Source organism: Leopardus geoffroyi, chromosome C1 (assembly GCF_018350155.1).
Source record: "Leopardus geoffroyi isolate Oge1 chromosome C1, O.geoffroyi_Oge1_pat1.0, whole genome shotgun sequence".
Classification (NCBI taxonomy): Eukaryota; Metazoa; Chordata; class Mammalia; order Carnivora; family Felidae; genus Leopardus; species Leopardus geoffroyi.
Genome location: NC_059328.1, coordinates 7,146,103 through 7,160,588, shown reverse-complemented (window position 1 = coordinate 7,160,588; position 14,486 = coordinate 7,146,103). Strand labels below are relative to the sequence as shown.

General features: G+C 46.8%; 1 protein-coding gene across 7 annotated transcripts in view; it reads right to left on the bottom strand.

Moving 5' to 3' along the window:
* The window catches only part of UBE4B (ubiquitination factor E4B), a 126,950-nt gene extending 112,635 nt beyond the window's left edge, over window positions 1–14,315 (bottom strand). For 5 of the 7 annotated variants that reach the window (XM_045482093.1, XM_045482098.1, XM_045482094.1 and 2 more), the window contains exon 1: window positions 13,580–14,308. In XM_045482093.1, the coding sequence (XP_045338049.1) occupies window positions 13,580–13,603 (24 nt within the window). In that variant the 5' untranslated portion in view covers window positions 13,604–14,308. Of the gene's footprint in view, window positions 1–13,579 lie in introns of all 7 variants that reach the window. The other 2 variants (XM_045482102.1, XM_045482101.1) reach the window with 2 other exon arrangements.
* Between the last annotated feature and the right edge of the window lie 171 nt (window positions 14,316–14,486).

Below are 14,486 nucleotides of genomic sequence, written 5' to 3'. Positions count from 1 at the left end.
GATTCTAGAAAAAGGGAGGAGAAGGCCCGACAGGTGACAATAGAATCGCTTGATACTGAGTGAGGAGAGACTTCAGGAAGTGTAAGGGGTAGAGGGAGAAAATTCCAACCCAACCTTTCACACAAGCCAGGGCCTGTGCGCTAAGAGTAGCCAGTAACGTGCTGCCTGTTGCGTTCTCGGCATTCTTACAGGCATACCTCGCTTTCCTGCACTCCCGCTTCCCTGCACTTTGCAGACACGACGTTTTTACAAATTGGTGGTTTGTGGCAACCTTGCATCGAACAAGTCTCTCGGTGTCGTTTTTCCAACAGCATTTGCTCACTTTGCCTCTCTGTGTCACATTTTGGTAATTCTCGCACCATTTCAAACTTTTTCATTATTATTATAGTTGTTATGGGGAGCCATGCGCGGTGATTATGACTCACTGAGAGCTCAAATGATGGTGAGCATTTTTTTTTTAGCGATGAGGTATTTTTAAATTAAGGTGATACATCTTTATGCTACATTTACATACATATAAATATACATTTAATGCTATTACACACCTAGCTGACTACAGTAAAGTATAAACGTAACTTTTATATGCACGGAGAAACCAAAAAACGCACGTGACTTGCTTTATTCTGATATCTGCTCTATTAGAGTGGTCTGGAGTGAACCCTGCGGTATCTCGGGAGGTATGCTGTGCATGCAAAGGGTTTGTTAGATTGTTATATGGGCACCAACTGAAGTTCTAATTATGTACGGTTCAATCTGACTCCAGGAGAGAGAACTGATATGTCCCAGGAACCTACTCTGCCCAGGGCAGTGTGCTAGACTTTACATATGGCTGCAATTAATGTGAAGCACAGTGCCATGAGATAGGAATTCACACCCCAGCTTCACCAGCTGAAGGAGCTGAGGCTCAGAAGGTACTTTGCCCAGCATCATCCAATTGGTGGGTTTGCTTAAAACCCACGTTTCTCTGACTCTGAATGACATTCTGTCGATAAGGTTTCTTCCGAGTGCCTCCCTTTAGCTAACGCAATTTCACGCAGCAGCAACAAAAAACGATTACGACACAAGAAATGGGAGTCACGAAAAGACAGCTTGTATTCAATTCCTGCATTGGACAAATATTTATTGCGGGCCACTTTGTGCCAAGCCCTGTGCTGAGAGCTGGATAAAAAACAGTGAAGGGCAGTCAGGAGCTTATGTTGCAATAGTTGGTCGGCTGGGCCAACAGACAATTCCAGCGCAGTGTGATTAGCGTCAGGAGAGAAGAGAGTTTCATGAAACACCTTTTTCTGTTGTCCCTGCTTCTCCCCGGCTCCTCCTCCTACAGCTTCTGCTGACTCTCAGTGGTGCAGAGGGCTGGGGGGGGGGGGGGGGGGCATATCTGGCTATGTCTGATACATTGTAAAACCTTTCAGATCAGCAAATACCCAGCCCTATCAGATTTTTCACCATCTCGTGTTTCCTCAGTGGTTCTAATAATGTCTACAATCGATTTCAAAAGAATGAATTTTCAGAGTTTGCCCAGAGTAAGAAACAACTGAAACATGTTTCCTCACCACAGAATTTTCTCAATGTCAAAATTCCTGACCATCGCTAAAGCCTAACTCGATCCTTCCTCCCAGAGCTTCTCGCTCTGACTTTCCCCAGTCAGCAGTAAGTGCCCCCTGACGGCAGTCCCTTTCCGTAAATATCTACAGGAGCACTTGAACTCTAGCTGCCTGTGTCCCTGTCTCCCCACTGGAGCGTGAGCTCGCTGAAGCAAAAGACTGGGTCTTAATCATATTCGAGGCGGGATCTCTACTTGTGTATCCCTCAGTATCTAGTAAATATCCCACCTATGCTTGTTGAAAGTAAACAAAGGGAATTAACAATATTTTACCATCTACATATCTGCCACTCTTATTTTTTTATTAAAGCTTTTAAAAATTAACTATAATACGATCTAGTGTTCCTCTGATTACGGTTCAAGATTGATATGTGAAACTCTTCAGGTCCAAAACACCCTGCTAGGGATAATACACAAAATCTCACCTCTGTGCCTCTACTGTTTACTATTCAGTAAACACTGAATAAATAAAGCGATTGGTGATTATAACCGAGAACGGTAAAAGATAAAATTAAAAAAAAAATTTTTAACATTTATTTATTATTGAGAGACAGAGAGACCCAGAGCGTGAGCAGGGGAGGGGCGGGGGGAGACACAGAATCCAAAGCAGGCTCCAGGCTGAGCTGTCAGCACAGAGCCTGACGCGGGGCTCGAACTCACAAACTGCGAGATCATGACCTGAGCTGAAGTTGGTCGCCCAACCAACCAAGCCACCCAGGCGCCCCAAAGAAAAAATTTTTAAAGATAGGCTTACCAAATACTTTCTTCCTACTTCTTAAACCCATGACGTCTACCATCTATACAGGGCTCCTCAGCCCATCCCTAAAGCCTATGCCTCACTCTTGAGCTCTCTATTCTCTCCTCCCATTCTCCCATTCCCTCTTGAACCTATTCACCAGCAATGAAACTGGTCCTGTCAAAGTCACCAATGACTTCCACGTTGCCAAATCCTATCGTCAAGGTCTGGTCCTCCACTAACTTACTTTATTGACATTAAACAGAGTTGAACACTCCCGTCTTCTCCTGGATGCCAGGACTGCATGCTCTCTTGACCTTCCTCCGACCTCAGGGGCTGTCCCCTATCAGTCCTTTTCCGGGTCCCGTTTATCTCCTCCCCACCTCTAAATGCTGGAGCAGCTCAAGGCTCAGCCCTCTCACCTCCTCTCTTCTCCATTTATGTTCACTCCCCAGGTAATCTGTCCATTCTCATGATTTTAATACGGACACATCCTGATTGGTATCCCCAACTCCAACCTCCTTCTTGAGCTGCAAACCCAACATACGTCAACAAGCAACTTAACATCTCTACGTGGAAAACTGATAAACAATAAAATCATAATACGACTGAAACATAACTTAGTTTCTCCCTCCAATCTTCTTTCAATTTTCCTCATTTCAGTACACAACAACCCCATTTTTCAAGGTGTGTAGGTTAAGACTCTTGATATGACTCTGGTAGAGATTGCTAGTTGCCTCCTAATTACACATTCAGCCAACATTTGGTTGTGGCCACGTGACTAAGTTCTGGCCAAGAAGGTATAAGCAGTCACGTGTGATACTTTGGGATCATGTCCTTTAGGGATAGGAACATGCTTTTTCCCCCTTTAGTCCCCAAGTACTGGAATGCAGACATGCGCGTAGATGCTGGAGCCGCCATACTGGACTACGAGCCAGAAGCATCAACTGAGGACGACAGAGTACGAAACAAAATGAGTCTGGCTCCCTAGTAATCATGAAATTACTAAACCAGCTTCTCAACCACCTACTCAGATTTTTACTTGACAGAAAAATAAGCTTCTATCTTGTTTAAGCCATTATTATTTTGGATCTCTGGGCTGCAGCAGCCAAACCAATATCCTAACTAAGGCACAGAATTTGGAATCTGGAAGTAATCAACCTAAATAGACTATAAATATGTGGCAATGGCTTGGAGGTCAGCAAGGGCACAGATACTGCAGGATAGGAGGCTGGTAACTCTTAGTAGAGCACAACAAAATATTTGGTAAAACCTGTGACATCTTCGAAAATCGGCTGCATGCCAATATGGCTGATAATTCTAGGGAAACTGGTCGAACAATTCACAATTTGGGTGCTTATTGGCTTCTTGCCACTTTCTAAGCAAGAAGTCCCACAAGAATGAGACAGATTCAAGCTACAAGTTGCTGATCTGCATGCAGAGATAAAAGGGAATATGGGTCTGCCTAAGGTATGTCTACGGCCTACAGTCAAAATCTACTCAGTCTGGTAATTCGGGGGCTAAATTAGGTTGAAAAAGCCAACTCCTTCAGTACCCAGCAGGAAACAAGCAAGAGAAACTGTTCATCCCCAGGAAGGGGACGTTCTCCAATGACCTGTCCCCAGAGGAAAACACATATTGAAAAACCACCACAGAGGGCAAGAGACAAGGGAGTTCCTCCAAGAGAGCAGACCAAGGGCTGCTAAATGGGCAGTCAGGAACTCCTACCACTGCCAAGGCAGAAGTCCTCACCACGTGGCCTGCCAAGAGCTAACAATGGCTATGAACTGGTGAAGGGTCTGTACTTCCCGTGTTTCCCGTTTCTGAACTGGAGTTTTATTTCCATCATCCTAACCGACTCAATCAGAGTCCATAACTGGGGGGGTGAGGGGAGGCAGTAGACATCTTGTACTCAATCTAAAGGTTCCTGGACTAGGGGCGCCTGGGTGGCGCAGTCGGTTAAGCGTCCGACTTCAGCCAGGTCACGATCTCACGGTCCGTGAGTTTGAGCCCCGTGTCGGGCTCTGGGCTGATGGCTCAGAGCCTGGAGCCTGTTTCCGATTCTGTGTCTCCCTCTCTCTCTGCCCCTCCCCCGTTCGTGCTCTGTCTCTCTCTGTCCCAAAAATAAATAAAAGTTGGGAAAAAAAAAAAATTAAAAAAAAAAAAATAAATAAAGGTTCCTGGACTGTATATGAACCAGCCAGAGGTTCTGGGCTCAGAAGCTTACTGAGGGCTGTCTCCTTTGGAAAGGTGCAGTGTGTGTATGTTCAAGATTTGGGAAGAAGGGTCTGGAAAGAATGGCCTGCACTGTTCTCCCCTTCTAACATAAGAGAACTTTTAGGTGAACACACAGCTACCCAGTAGAACCTGTATTTCTCACTTCCCAGCAAGGAGCTGTGGCCATGTGACTGAGGCCAGTCACATGCAATGAGCTGTGGCCAATGGGCAGTGGGGGAGGCTGAGCAGATGTGATCGTGTAGCTCCCAAGCTGTGCCATTCAAGAGAAGGAATGGGACTCCCTGCCCTTCTCCTCTTCCCTCTGCTAGGATGCACACACGCACAGACCAAAAGATGGAACCCTATGTTAGGCAAATTGGTACAACGAGACAGTAGGCACCTGGGCCACTAATGAACATAAAGCTGCCTCAGCAGCCCCGGCCTCCTCCCCAGACTCCCATTTGGAGAGAAATAAACATCGATCTGGTGTACAAAGCTGCCGTTTCAGGTCTCTGTTACAACGGTCTGCCCAATGATATCCCGACTCACCCGGCCACTCTCGACTCCGCTCTCACGCCCCACGTCCACCCCATCACTCAGTTCTAGGGGTTCCACCCACAAAATATGTGACAAGCCGGGGCGCCTGGGTGGCGCAGTCGGTTAAGCGTCCGACTTCAGCCAGGTCACGATCTCGCGGTCCGGGAGTTCGAGCCCCGCGTCAGGCTCTGGGCTGATGGCTCGGAGCCTGGAGCCTGTTTCCGATTCTGTGTCTCCCTCTCTCTCTGCCCCTCCCCCGTTCATGCTCTGTCTCTCTCTGTCCCAAAAAGAAATAAACATTGAAAAAAAAAAAATTAAAAAAAAAAAAAAAAATGTGACAAGCCACTTCTTCACACTCACCCTGTCCTGGGATTCCTGTGATGGCCCAACTTTCTCTCTGTTTCCACTTTCTCTCTATGTCAATGCACTTATCAGCGTACGACTCTAGGGTGCCTGGGTGGCTCAGTTGGCTAAGCATCCAACTTCGGCTCAGGTCATGATCTTGCGGTTTGTTGAGTTCAAGCCCCACATCGGGTTCTGTGCTGACAGCTCTGAGCCTGGAGCCTGTTTTGGATTCTGTGTCTCCCTCTCTCTCTGCCCCTAACCCACTCACATTCTGTTCTGTCTCTCTCAAAAATAAATAAACACTAAAAAAACAAAACAAAAAAAAAAAACAAAAAAACAGCATACAATTCTTTTAAAACATAAATCAGGGGCACCTGGGTGGCTGGCTCAGTCACCCAGGTTGAGCCGTCTGACTCTTTTTTTTTTTTAATTTTTTTTTTTTTCAATGTTTATTTATTTTTGGGACAGACAGAGACAGAGCATGAACGGGGGAGGGGCAGAGAGAGAGGGAGACACAGAATCGGAAACAGGCTCCAGGCCCTGAGCCATCAGCCCAGAGCCCGACGCGGGGCTCGAACTCCCGGACCGCGAGATCGTGACCTGGCTGAAGTCGGACGCCCAACCGACTGCGCCACCCAGGCGCCCCGAGCCGTCTGACTCTTGATTTGGCTTAAGTCATGATCCCAGAGTCATGGGATCAAGCCCCAAGTCGCCTGCTTGAGCTTCTCTCTCCCCTTCTGCCCCTCTCCTGCACATGTGGGCTCTCTCTCTCTAAAAATCATACATATTTTTTTTTAAATAACAAATATTTGGGGCGCCTGGGTGGCTCAGTCAGTTAAGCAACTGACTTCTGCTCAGGTCATGATCTCATAGTTCATGGGTTCGAGCCCTGTGTCAGGCTCTGAGTTGACAGCTCAGAACCTGGAGCCTGCTTCGGATTCTGTGTCTCCTTCTCTCTCTGTTCCTCCCCTGCTTGTTCTCTGTCTCTGTCTCTCAAAAATAAATAAATGTTAAAAAAAATTTAAATAACAAATATTTGCTTTTTTAAATAAATATATATTGTTTTAATAAGTAAAAAAATAAAATATAAATCAGAATGAAGCACCTGGTTGGCTCAGTTGGTGGAGCATGTAACTCCTGATCTCGGGGTCATGAGTTCTAGCCCCACAATGGACACAGAGATTAGTTTAAAAAAAATAAAATCAGGGGCACCTGGGTGGCTCAGTCGGTTAAGCGTCTGACTTCGGCTCAGGTCATGATCTCGAGGTTCGTGAGTTCAAGCCCTGCGTCAGGCTCTGTGCTGACAACTCAGAGCCTGGAGCCTGTTTCAGATTCGGTGTCTCCCTCTCTCTCTCTGACTCTCCCCCGTTCATGCTCTGTCTCTGTCTCAAAAATAAATAAACGTGAAAAAAAATTTTTTTTAATTAAATAAATTAAAAAAAAACAAAAAAAAAAACCCTAAGTCATAATGTAAGACCCATGAAGGCAGGGAATTCTGCCTATATTTTTCACTGTGTATATCCTCATGTCCTAGAGCAATACTGGGCATATATCATATTCCACCAGATTTAAGACGTCACTGATTGTAAGCTACACTATTATTTTTTGCACCGCCAAGAAAAAAAAAATACTGCCCATTAAACCACGACAAAATGACTTAACAGACCGGGATAGAGTCATCAACAGTTGCACCAGCCTCCCATTGCTTTGAAATTTCTTTCGGAGGGAGGTGCAGGGTCTCCGACCTTCAGCTGCACTGCCCAGGTGTGCAAGGCAATCCTTCTCACTGTACGTTCAACTTCAAAATGTGGCACAGCTTCACAAACCTATGGGCTGCCGCCTCTCTAAAGCTCCCTAACGCCCTTGGTTGGGGCTCTGCAATAAAATACAGGATCATGGTCATTCCTCCCACAGCAAACATTTTCTTTACTCCTGTATTGACACCCCACAGATGTTGCCATTCCTCTCTGCATACAAAGTAACGTTTGCTTTTACTGCTGATCAAAGTGTGAGTTTGGGGAAGGCATTTAAAATGGCAACTAAATTTAAAGCCCATAGCACTCAACTGAAGGGGCAGTAACATAAACAGGTACGACCAGGTTTTCACATGAACAGGAAATGACGACTGTGTCACACCTGCCACCTGGCCGACACAGGTCATACCATCAGAAGAAGCATCCCAGTTTCAAAGACGTTAAAACGTGAAGGGGAACAAAAAGGGGGTAGGGAGGGCATCTCACGGTTGACTCAGCCCCACGTGTAAGAACTCAAATTTATGCTGTTAGAATGACTGACGACTTCTGCTACCGGGCCCTAGCTCAGCAGGCTCCAGCCACACTGTGCCTCCTTGCCACGCTGGGAGCAGACCAAGGATGTGCCCTTGGTTCCTGCCGATCCTTGTACCTGGGAACACTCTTCCCCCCAGATGGCTCCCTATCATCCCTAAAAATTTTTTTTTAACTTTTTAAATGTTTATTTATTTTTGAGACAGAGTGTTAGCGAGGGAAGGGCAGAGAGAGAGAGGGAGACACTGAATCCGAAGCAGGCTCCAGGCTCTGAGCTGGCAGCGCAGAGCCCGACGCGGGGCCCAAACTCGGGAACAGGGAGATCATGACCTGAGCCAGAGCCGGACGCTCAACCGACTGAGCCGCCCAAGAGCCCCATGTCATCCCTAAAATTTCTATTCAAAAGCCACCTCCTGTGGGGCGCCTCGGTGGCGCAGTCGGTTAAGCGTCCGACTTCAGCCAGGTCACGATCTCGCCATCCGTGAGTTCGAGCCCTGCGTCGGGCTCTGGGCTGATGGCTCAGAGCCTGGAGCCTGTTTCCGATTCTGTGTCTCCCTCTCTCTCTCTGCCCCTCCCCCGTTCATGCTCTGTCTCTCTCTGTTCCAAAAATAAACGTTGAAAAAAAAAAACAAAAACAAACAAACAAACAAACAAACAAAAAAGCCACCTCCTGAAACTGCACATGCTCCACATCCCCACTACTCTCCACCCCTTTTGCCCGTTTGGTTTCTCTTCATAGGCTCATCACCAAATGACATCCCCTGTGGAACCAGCTGTCTATGATGTTTCCTCCCACTGGAAGGAAGTTCCATCCAGGCAGGGCTCCTGTGGTGTCTACCACGCGGCAAGTAAACAGTAAATATGGTTCAACGAGCTGCTTTCGGGAAGACACCTCCACCTAGACATACTGTAAGCACCTTGTGGGAAAATGCACTCTGTACCAAGCAAAGGCCCGGAGACCCAAGAGCCTCCCATCAGAAGTCTTTGTCTTCTTCCCCTACGAGAACACAGGGGTATTTGATGAGCTCCGCTCTTAGCAATAACTGGGGCAATAACTCAAAAGGGACAGTTAAAATGCTGTAAAGATTACAAACTTGCTCAGATTATTTCTGTGTTGGAGGTAGTTTAGTAAAGGAATTGGGAACTCTGGAATCAGGGGGCGCCTGGGTGGCTCAGTCAGTTAAGCGTCTCTCTTGGGCTCAGGTCATGAACTCGTGGTTCATGGGTTCGAGCCCTGCGCTGGGCTTTGTGCTGACAGCGCCCGCTTTGGATTCTCTGTCTCCCTCTCTCTCTCTGTCCTTCCACGGCTATTGTACTCTATCTCTCAAAAATAAATAAATAAACATTAAAAAAAAAAAAAAAAAGAACTCTGGAATCAGACCCTGGATTAGAAATCCAGGGTTCTGCCACTTCCTAGCTCTATGTCTTTCAGCAAGTTACTGAATTTCTACTAGTCTCAACTTTCTTATCTGTAAAATGGGGTGATACTGCCAACCTTGCTGAGCAAGTTAAGTGCTTAGCACATATTAAGCACTGAGTAAATGTTAGCTGATATCATAACCATTCTCTGTCCCTTGATTAAGATGAACAAAAAGAGTGGAGAAGGGACCCGGGAGGCTACATCCCACTTTCCTCCCAGGCTTGAGGAAGAATCCTCATTATAAAGTGAGTGGCAGCAATGATCTATTGTGGGGGAAAAGTAAGCTTAGGTTCTGAGGCCTGTTACAAAGAAAGGAAAGATCAAAGAGACAGAGATGTCAGAGTAGAAAGGCCGGGGTGGGGGTCTCTCTATGTTGACTCATCTTTCAATGGTCCAAATACCTGTTTGCTCCTTGTCTGGAATTCCTTAGCCCCCCTCCCCCGCCCCCCATCCATCCTTCTCTCAAGCCAGAAACCAAAGAATCAGCTTCTTCTCTCCTCCCCCACCCCCGCCTCCTTTCTATCAATCCGATCACTGCAACTCCAAGTGCGTTAACTTAGATCCTCAGCATTTCTGGGGTCTGCCCTCCTCCACCCCCACTGCCAATGCCTCCCTTCGACTCCCACTCCTCACTGATAGACAGCAACACCAGCCTCCTCGTCTGGCCCCCGGCCTGCGGCCACCTTCTTCCAACCCACTTTTACACCCTTTGCCAGTTATCCTTCTGACCTCTTACCATTTCTCAAAGGCTTCTTGCAGTCTTACTGCGGAAGTTCAAACTCCTAGGTACTTCTGAAAACCCTCCAAGATCTGGTGCTGGGCCACCTGCAACCACGCCCCCCCCCCCCCCCCCCCCCCGGCAAACTCCTGTCCCCAGTCCCACTACTGCTCACTTTTTTCCTGGGCTCCCCAGTCTCCCTGCCATTGCCTGGCAACCACTGCTCAGCCTTCAGCATCACCTTATCCTGAAAGTCTTCACCACTACACTGCCCTAGCAGGGGTCCCTTCTTGTTTTTCTTGACGCCTTGTGCATCCCTCCACACCAGTACTTAGCGCCCTGCACTGTAACTGCTGGATTCCTACTTATCTCTACCTCCATCCCCATCCCCCCGTTAAATCATAATTTCTTCCAGAAAAACGACTGTCTTGTTTTCTTTCCTAACATACCTAATGCATCACTGGGAATACACGGCATCTTTAAAAAAAAAAAAAAAAAAGTTTCCTGAATGAACCATTTTGGAGGTGCGTGATAAAAAGAGTCAGTACCAAAAAGACTATCAACTCGATCACCTCATGAATGCATTCACGAAAAACAACACTTCTACAGAAAAACTATGTAGATCAAGCATGTTAGTAGGATACGTGTATGGAAGCTGCAGTGACTTTATTGCCAGTTGTTAGGCAATAAAATGTAGCAGAAAGAGCTTTCAGATCGGGCACCTCGGGTCCGAATTCCAACTCTGTCACCTTCGAAGCCAGGTCACTACGGACAAGTCAGTTAACCTAAATCTCAGCTGCCTCACCTGTAAAATAAGGAAAAGGTAAGGACTGCTTGACGGCACGGCTTTGTTTTGTTTTTGTTTTTTGAGAAAGAGAGCCAGGGAGAGAGAGACAGAGACAGAATCCCAAGCAGGCTCTGCACTGACAGAACGGGGGTCTGAACTCGCGAACCATGAGATCATGACCTGAGCCGAGATCAAGAGTGGGACACTTAAGGGACTGAGCCACCCGGGCGCCCCTTGGTCACACTGTTTTACTTAATGAGACAGTGTCTGTCAAGTGCCTGGCACTGAGCAGGCTTCTAAGGCTGTTAATAAACGCCGGTCCCTTTCCACCCAAAGAACACTGCTAAAAAGTGCACGGTCACATATTCTGCATCTGGGAAGGAAGACTTACTTACCCCTCTTCCAAAACCTTGACCACACCCTAACTATCCCAGCCAGCCATCTTGAAGATGAACTAGGTCATAAAGAAGATTTAGCACCCCCCCCCCCAAAAAAAAGAATGAAAGAAAAGGAAAAAGCAAATCATCTCAATGCAACTTCATCACTATAGTTGAACACAGTTTAAAATACCTGCCCTGCCCTACTCATAGCATCATCTTGGCATATGGAAAACAAGTCTGAGTAGTGTACATACGGAATGTAATGTAAATAATGAAGCCTTGGAATGTAGGTTCCTGAAGGGAATGAACTTAGTCACGGATCTACTCCATAGAGCAGTGAACTCACTGTAATGTGCTACATAAACAATAAACAGCAAGGAAGTTAAAGACAGGCTGTACTTAGCACAAGAGAAGAAAAGGGTAAGAATTCCAGCTGATCTTTGAGAGGGACCAGAAAGTACCCATAATGTAAAATCTGAAGCTTCCAGGCTGGTTATATCAACCTCTATTTTCCAGAGACTGTATTCTCACACATTTCCATTTTGTTAAGATATAAAACTCTGCCTTACCTGATTTCCTAATTTAGCCTGAAAGATCACTGTCTTACCTGTTTTCACCCTGAGATGGATGTTTGAATTTTCAGCAATATAAATGTATTACTTTCTAACATTCAAATGAATGTCCCCTATCATATCTGTGACAAGAGCTTCCACGAAGAGAATAACAACACAAGGCAAAAATTCTGGAAATGTCTTGAGACATTGTTCACTTAATCCCAGAATTAAGGAAATGGATTAACAACAACAACAACAAAAAAGAAACTTAAGATTTTTTTTTTCCCCAAAAAACTTTGTTCTAGCTTCCACTGAGAGTATATTAACAGCTACCGAACGGTTCCTCTGCGTTCAGGCCACCTAACTGTCGAATATAATTTTATGTTGATTTAATATTAGTAAATTTAAGTTTTCACATTTATTTCAATATTCTTTTGAACCTGAAAAATGCTTTTCTGATCTCCTCCCACAATGATTACATTTGTTCCTCTGTGGTCACAAAAAAGTTACAACTTCCTCAAGAACTGGGTAAAGTGAAGTACCACCATTCAGATTACACGGTGCTTCATTTGTTTGAAAACAATTTCTTGGTGAAATCTCCAGTATGACGATTTAGAGAACGTCACGAAAAAAATAATTTCGGGAAGCAAAGGACTACTAAAAACATAAACTTTTTGCCTTAAGAGACATTACCCATTAACATTGATGTTAAAGAAAGGGGACACGGGAGGGGTGGTAAAAATTACCTAAAACAGAGTGCCTCTAAGGGATCTCTTGAGAGTTACCACCCCAAGGAAGGAAACTGTTCAATATTCTTCTAATTTTAGTTACGATTACATTCCTGACGTATTTGAGAAAATAGAGTCACTAACACAGAATGAGCAATCCTGACTTTCCAAACAGCCAAGGAGCATGACCCACAAAATTATTTGTTTTCGTTCCTACCTGACACTTGAACTCACCTCTTGCCTGCTGCATCCCTGGAGAACTGTAGTCCCTAACTAAATATATTGACTACGCTAGCTGAAACTAAAGCATGTATGTTTTATAGCACAGCCAACCTGATGGATAGCTACTTTCACTGTAGGAAAGTGTTATATGAACTAGTGAAAGAAACGAGGAGGTATGCTGAAGAGAGGGAGGCCAGCAGGGATCCTGAAGGGGAAGCTCCCAATTTGTAAAAAGGAAGGGATAGAAGTCAGTAGGATCACAGAAAATTCCTGGCACCCTAATTGCCACCGTTTTTAGGACAACCTTATTAAATGATCTCTAAAACATCAAGAAAGGGATCTGTAAGACTCCTTCCAGAAATGATAATGGGAGTTTAAAAGTCATTTCCTTCCATTTGCTTCCTGCACAGAACACAAGTTAGAAAGGGCCAAAAACTGGAGAAAGGCAGAATGAAAGAGAAATGTGCCAGAGGTCACTAGTACCTGTTAAATTGCACAATTTAACTGGAATTCACTGAGCTTTTTAGATGTATATTTTGTCAAATACCAAAGAATCTGTCTGTAGGCCACCCCCAAACACAGACGTCTGTTTAATCAACTTATGCAATGCAACAGCCACACATACCTGGGATTTCAAATACTGCCTTTAAAAACACACACCCAGACATTCTAATTCCACCCAAAATTATTTTTTTAAATCTCTGCAGTGAGGCGCGCGTGCATGCACACATTAACTTGATGTAAATGTAGCCTTTCTTGCCTAAACACCCCGAGGAAAAGAATAAACGCCTCAATGTGCTCTCCTCTTCTTCAGACCCTAAAAGCCTCGAAAAGAAGCAAATGGAGTTCAGAATGAAGAAAGAGAGCAAGATAATACAGGAGAACACAACCAGAGACCCACTCAGGGCCCCGTTTTATTCTTGGAAAATGTCATCTCCATTCCTTCCCCAAGCCCAAAGGCCAGGCACCACTGGCGCAATACCTTCCTTGTCCAAAGCGCCAAAGAGTTGCCAACTAATCTCCCAAGGTGTCCCCCAACCTCCTCACCTCATCAGCGCTCAGCTCCTCCATCGCTTTTCTCTTAATGGTGAAAGGCGTTAGGGAGAGATCCTTCTGTTCTTGTGACCAGGGCGGGAGGAGGGTGGAAGGTGTCTATCGGGCTGTCTGGTCCCCCGAATGGGGGAGGTTTCAGAATTGCATAGTCAGAGGTTAAAAAATAAGAACACGAGAGGCACTGAACCGCCCTGGCGTCGGTCACTCCAATCGCCCCAGAGACTCCTACAGCCGCTTGTGCCCCGAGGAGCCTCCTTTGGCCGCCACTGCTGCTGCTACAGGGTTATCTTAAGGCGCCACTATTGCCCTCGGCTTCCCAGGTTACCCGGACCAGGGGCTCGGGTCTCCAGCTCGTCTCGTGCCCTGAGCCTGCTGTGTCTTCGCGGCGGTGGCACGGCAGGTGTGCTTCCTCCAGCAGATCCTGCTCTCCTTCCTACCCTTTGCCCCTGGCGGGAACTGTTGGACTGCAGAACGGATGCCCCGAGGAAGGGGACCCCAGAGCCGCCGAGGCAGAGCCCAGCACTGAAGAGGGAAGCCCCTCCCCTCCCAAAGCAGGCCGGCCACGCCCCGCCTCCACGCCGGAGCCCGGGCAGGGGGGAGGGGGAGGACGGGACTCGCGATGCTCTGGACGGAAGAGTAAATCCTCCTACCCCTCCACCCCTACTCTTACCCCCTCGCCCCACCAAGTATTATTCATCAAAACAACAGGGCGGCCATCTTTGAAAGGGATCACGTGACCCCCGCCAGGGAGGCGGGGCTTCTGGCCCCAGGACGAGGCAGCCAATGGGCCGCGGGCGTCGCGCCGCCGATTTCCTCTCGCCGGCGTCTCCTCCCGCTCCCGCCCCACCCCCTCCCCCCGCAGCAGTCCCGGAGGGGGAGGGGCGAGTGGGGGCTAAGGGCG